This window comes from Kryptolebias marmoratus, linkage group LG23 (assembly GCF_001649575.2).
Source record: "Kryptolebias marmoratus isolate JLee-2015 linkage group LG23, ASM164957v2, whole genome shotgun sequence".
Classification (NCBI taxonomy): Eukaryota; Metazoa; Chordata; class Actinopteri; order Cyprinodontiformes; family Rivulidae; genus Kryptolebias; species Kryptolebias marmoratus.
This window is the reverse complement of record NC_051452.1, coordinates 11,908,068-11,914,468: the sequence shown is the minus strand read 5'-3', so window position 1 is coordinate 11,914,468 and position 6,401 is coordinate 11,908,068. Positions and strand designations below refer to the sequence as shown.

The 6,401-nt window shown below is 36.3% G+C and overlaps 2 protein-coding genes across 3 annotated transcripts in view; one reads left to right on the top strand and one right to left on the bottom strand.

Annotated features, from left to right (window-relative positions):
- Window positions 1-1,526, bottom strand: part of aifm2 (apoptosis inducing factor mitochondria associated 2) — a 10,585-nt gene extending 9,059 nt beyond the window's left edge. Inside the window, exon 1 of one of the 2 annotated variants that reach the window (XM_025009051.2) lies at window positions 1,326-1,526. Coding sequence is in view for 1 of the 2 variants with exons in the window: in XM_017430026.3 (XP_017285515.1) it covers window positions 1,285-1,362 (78 nt within the window). In the remaining variant the exon portion in view is untranslated. Of the gene's footprint in view, window positions 1-1,284 lie in introns of both variants that reach the window. The other variant, XM_017430026.3, reaches the window with a different exon arrangement.
- LOC108244131 (NLR family CARD domain-containing protein 3) overlaps window positions 1-6,401 on the top strand; it is a 1,204,881-nt gene that overhangs the window by 915,979 nt on the left and 282,501 nt on the right. The window lies entirely within an intron of this gene.

Sequence of the window (6,401 nt, the reverse complement as noted above, 5' to 3'; positions counted from 1 at the left end):
TAAAGCAGCGTCATGTCGCAAAACGGAGGTTCTTTGCAAAATAGTTATTTTTTCTTCTTATTTATCACTTATATAAACTGAATGTATGCAAAGTGACAACACTAATACATTCGTTGTAGCCTGTGTTATGAAATATTTACATGAATCATTGATACAATTATGATAGAAATGACAGAAACGATAGAAGAAAATATATCACAATAGACACTTTTCTATCGTCCCCACGATATGTATCGTTATATCGCCCAGCACTAGTGTATACACAAGCAATGGCCCACTAATGAATGTGACACAGTAACCCAAATGCTGTCATAATTAATGCTAAAGCACCCTTACTAACCAGAACTGATCAAAAATTCATTCTTTCATATTTGATATGTTTTCACCATTTGAATTTAAAGTCATGAAAAGCAGTCAAAAAAATAAAAAACAAAATTCATAAAGAAAATAAACCTGCAGATTTTGTCCTTCCTGATGATGGGTAATGTGCTTTGCAATTAAAAGCATGAAGCAAAATTTGTGGCTGGTTGTCAACTATCATGTGCGTTGTTTACACAAAAACAGCCAAAGTGACTGAAAATAGGTCAACAATGGTGGTGTTCTTGGACTAGCTGTTTCAGATGGTCAATGAGTACAACAGCTCTAATGTGTTGGTACCTCTTACACTTTATTTAGCAACAAATGCAGATATAAGCATTGTTTACACCGAGTGCATACCCACATTTCAGAATTGCATAACAATATATGTGGAAAACTGCACCACCTTTTCATAAAGCCCAGGATAATATTTTCTAGGTTAGATTTTATAGTTTGCATTGAGTACCTTTAAAAAACAAACTAACAAAACATTTGTGACTAATAAAAGCTTTAAATCAGCTAATGTGAAAATTTAGAGGCAATGCACTGCTTAAACTTTTTCCAGGCTCCAACAATCACAAAGTTTGTTTGTTTTTGACTGCACTCCTGGCTTGAAAAAACTGTTTTAGACACAGTAAAAACAAAAAATCTTTTTTTTTCTACATCAAAATTTAGTTGACTAAACTATTGTTTCTTGTTGAGTTTCTTTGTTTTCATTTAATAGAACCCATTAAAGTTCTGTTTCCCTCCAGATAAAACAGAAAAATCTCTTCTCTCTGCATGTTCTAAACCGAACAGGACCGACCCGACCCATTACCAAAACCGCATTCCTTCCACAACACCTTATGTAACTGTTTTTTCAGGAGCTTCCTGTCCAGCGCCAACCAGCTGCTGAGGTCACACAAAATAGACATCACGTGTTATTACCTGCTGCAGGTTCAAAACTCCGACAGTCTGCTGCTTCTTACCGACACGATTTTCTCCCAGCCTCTCCACCACAGACATGAATACGTTCTCTCCACCGCCACAGCTTCGTTTTCCTGCTTTGGTTCCCCGCCTTCCTATTACGTCAATAAGTGTTCACCAATCACAACTTAGCTCCAACCCACCTAAGTAAAGCGAGAGGGTGAGGTTCATGACACGCCGCTCTAAAGACTCGGGCCCAATGACGTATATATTCATTGATATACATAGTATATGTTATTGCTCGGACCGATGTGCTGCGAAAGCGACGCCATCTTGCTAAAGTATTCTTAAAGGCACAGCACTGTGTAAACAATGACTAACGAAATTAAAATATTTTGTGGGTTGGTGAGGTTACTCTGCTGCCTTCAAGTGCTGCAGGAATGTCATTGTCAATCCTACAAGCTATTTTAACCATTCGTATATCAAAATGTTCAACTCATTCAGTAACTGGGTGCTATAAGTTCTGTTTTTTCATAACATTTAGGCTATACTTTTATATATATATTTTTACAAATATTTTCTATTCAAAAATACTTTCAGATCCATTCAGTGCCTTCAAAAAAGTGTTGTCTTTGAAATCTGCTTCTGTATACTTGTTCTTTCTTATTCTTTTTATGCTACTTTTCACTGCTACTCTTAGGTACTACCTAGTCTTTTACTTTCAGCTAGCCTTTTATTACTTTTAGCTTCTGACTAGTCTTTTGCAACTTCTAGCTTCTAGCTAGCCCTTTGCTACTTTTAGCTATTATTTTTGCAACCTTTAACTTCTAGCTTAAAAAAAGCTTCTAGCCCTTTGGTACTTTTAGCTAGTCCTCTGATAGATTTATCTATTAGGTAGCTTTTTGGGGGGGAGTTTCAGCTACTTAACATTTTGCTGCTTAGTTGTTTTTTGTCACTTTTGGCTTTTGACGAGTGTTTTGATTGTTTTAGTTTTACTCTCTGTTTCAGCTTTTCAGCAAATTTCATGACAGTCATTCAACACTGAATTTTAGCAGAAAATGCAGTTTCTATAGTTACAACTTAGTGAAAATAAAACACGTTTTTAAATTATGAAATTTGCTGCAGTTTAGTGTATTTTCTGTTTATTTTAGGGTTGTTTTTCTCTCAATTCAAATGTTGAATAATTTTTTTCCTGCAGGATCTCACCCAGCAGCAGAAATTTTCCATCACAAGCTGTTTTTTGTTTTTGCTGAATGACAAATTGTTGCTTTTATATATATATATATATATATATATATATATATAAAATTCCCTTCTCACCCTCCGCGGGTGGTCTTTGTTTCATCCTCTGAGCTCGGGTCCTCTACCAGAGGCCTGGGAGCTTGAGGGTTCTGTGCAGTATCTTGGCTGTGCCTAGAACTGCACATTTCTGGACTGAGATGTCTGATGTTGTTCCTGGGATCTGTTGTAGCCACTGCTCCAATGAGTATATATATATATATATATATATATATATACATTTTTGAAGTCAGTTTGGTTGATCAAATCAGATATCTGATCACCAGGTTACTTTCTGTGACTCAGCATTATTTCTTGCCTTGTCACTGTTATACCATCATGGGAAAAAGAATGTCTACCCTCTTTCGGTGCCGTGCTTTATCTCTACCGTGGTCCAAAGGACATTGTTCCAGATGTCTTTTGGTTCAATCAGACAAAACTTTACAAACCTAAGTTGTGCTGCCATATTTTTTAGGTAGAAGAGTCTTTCTCCAGCAAGATTTAAAATTAGTCACACTTGTATTTGTTTTATTAATTGTCCTGTCATGAACTTTAACCTTTAACCTGCTAACTGAGGCCTGTAGAGTCTGAGATGGAATAATACAGTGGTTCCTAAAGATTTTCTTCTGGACCCCAGAAAAAAGAAAAAAAAAAGAAAAATCAACTGGGCACACACGTTGTTTAACCACATATAAACACATAGTTTGTTTTCAAACTCCACTGAAATTTATTTCACACTTCAGGTTGCAACAAAACAAACTACAAACCATCTTTACAGTGAAACACTTTTGTGTAACTGTTTTTTTTTGTTGTTCTATACTGTAGAAGAGTATTCTTTGCTGTCAGTGTTATTTCAAACATTTTTTTTAAATTATTTGTAACAATATTCAACTTTGCTATTATCAATACATTAAAAAAAAGCCTCTGTGCAAAACGGGGTTAAAATCCTGTCCCCGTCAAAAAACAGGATTCAACGTGTCTGGGAAATTACAATTTTGAGGCTTGGATACGAGTTTTTACCTCAAGCAGAGGAGTTCAGGTATCTTGAGGTCTTGTTCATAAGTGATGGCAAGATGGACCAGAAGATAAACTGGCAGATAGGGGCCTCTTTCACAACAATGAGGGCGTTGCTCCAATCTGTCACATGAGGATGGAGCTGAGCTGAAAGGCAAAGCTTTTTATTTACTGCTCCATCTACATTCCAACCCTCATCTGTGGTCACGAATCTTTAGCAAAAAAACGAGATCCCAGATACAAGCGGCTGAAATGTCAGGGCTTCAAACTTACTTTTTGCACTGGTTGAACTGATGCACCTAACTTTTTCAGTTAGATGCAGCCAGATTTTTCACAGCTCCTTGACCACCACAAATTTATATTGTTAAAAGTCTCATTTTTGTCATTTCCCAGTAATTTTAAATTAGATCATATGGAAAAGCAAATTTTAAAAAGTACTATAAAATATGATGTAAAATAAGAGAATTTAAAGCTAATTTAGAAAACATTTTGGACAAAGTGTCATGAGTTTTTTGTGTTCAAAATTGTCAGGTTTTGTAGGAGATTGGACCCAAAGATCAGACCACATGAGGAAGTTGATGAGGGAATAAAGTTTCAATAAATAAAACAAAAAGTCTGACGTGACAGCAAAAAAAGACAAGGACCATGGAGATAACCAGATACAGGAACATACCACAAAAAACAACTGCTGAGTGAAGACAAGATCAGCTTATAAATGAACTGGGAACAAATGAAATGAGTGGAGACAGCTGGCTGAATAATAAAAAAAAGAACAAGTGTAACTGAGGAACCAAGGAGCAGAGTCTGATTGAAGCATACTGGTGGTGATGAACAACTGAGCACAAGAAAAATACAAAAAGTAAACATCTCAAAGAATAAACAAGAAAAACAAACCCCAAAACACAAAAAGATACCCCCCCCCCCCAAAGAACTACAGATCCTGACAGAAATATTGCTGACTTTGACCCACAAATTCAAGCACCGAAAGCAGTAAAATATGAATAATATTTTTACCATCACTTGAGTGACATTAAAGAAAGAACTAATGTGATGTTTACAGCCGTAAGAGTGGGCTAGGTTGACTCAATTTAGTCTTTGCACTAGAGAGAATTTTAGGCACATGAGTGACCAAATTTGTCGCACTCTGGAGCTCTGAATGAGCTAGACCCCGTTCACACACTAACATCTGTCCTGGGTGGTCTAATTGCATCTTTATGATGCCAAATACAAGAGCAGAACAGCTTCAATAAGCACTGAAGACATCTTCACTCATATCACCTAAGGATGTGGTCTTTTATCTACACACTTTTAAAGACAAACTCTCATGAGCTCCATTGTAAGAACACCTACTAAACTGACATGACCTCACATACGCAGTCTGACTTATTACTTGAATGTCTGTTAGTTATGAAAAAATAAAACGCCTAACTGCTTGTTTTTTGCCGAGATATGGAGATGTGTTCCCACATAGAGATCTGTTTCCCCTTCCTGTCACAAATGTAGTAGATTTCCAGCCATCAGCCTATGTTTCCATCTGATAAAATGTTAAAATTTTGACATAGAAGAAAAAAAGTCTTTAGATATATACATCATGTAGTAAGGACTCAGTTGTATTTGACAAATGTGGGATCTGTCTTTCCATCTGAACACAGTGAAAGTGATATTTAGTTGTGATATTCAGCCAACAAGATGTGTTTTCTTTCCTAAAAAAAGATACAAAACCACAAAAACAATCAATCTTTTTTTAAATTCTCATTGCTTTAAACAAAAGATATTAAAGGAAACAGATTTTAACAGGGGAACACATCTTGGTGCAACACAAAATAATTTAAGATAAATTAAACAGCTATCTTTGAGAGAACTTCTAAGATCAGACTTTGGTTTGTTTGTGTGTTTAAAGTTTTATTGATCTGTATATCAGAATATTTCTTATTAAAATGCCTGTTTTATCTGGGTTATAGCAATCAATGGACTTTGGGATACTGGTGTGTTTCTCTTTTGTTTAAAGTTTGTTCTGATTGTTTTCTGAGTTAATTGGACCTACTGTGGTCACCATGAAATGTGGTGTCAATCACAGACCAAGAGTCTGAGCAACGTTTAGTCACATTATGTTCACCTAATTAAACAGAGCACTGATGTTACATTCACAGTGATGTGAAGAAAAGAGCTGATGGCTCCCTGTGTTCCCTCAGATCTATAACTGGGGTGCAGCTTCATATATTAAAATCTTCAGTCTTTACTGCTTTGTTGTTTCCTCTCTGGCCTGGGAACACCTCAGAAGGAGCTGGAGAGTGTCACTGGGGAATGGTCTTCTTCCTGCACTTTTTGCTCTTGCATCTCAACAACCAATAAGCGAAAGAAAACAAAAGGATGGATGGAGTTGTTTTAACCGCCCTGAAGCCCTCAAAAGAGAGAAAGACAAAGAGAGGTAAAGAAGCCCTTGTAACTTTGGGTCAACTTGACCCAAAGGCCACAGGAGGGTTAAGATGTAAGAAATTATCTTTGGGAGGTGCCTCCACTCAGTCTGTATTGATGAGCTAATAATGATTTTTCTTGTTTAAAGCCACTTGTTGGGGTCCAGGGTTTTGGAATGGTGGGGCTGCTATCTCACTTTTATCCACCAGAGGACGTCCTGAAGTTTTGCCTAGAGGGTTGGTCTACAGCTCCTGATCCAGCACACCTGGTGCCAGTGGCATCACTAGGCCTGTTTTAAAATGTTTTCAAGCCCCCCTAAATAATTTTGGTGTCAAAATTTTTTTTTTTTTATTATTTTTTTTTTTTTACAAAATTTCAATATAATGTGGCCAGAATATGAGTTTAAATAAATAACCATATATTATTTTATT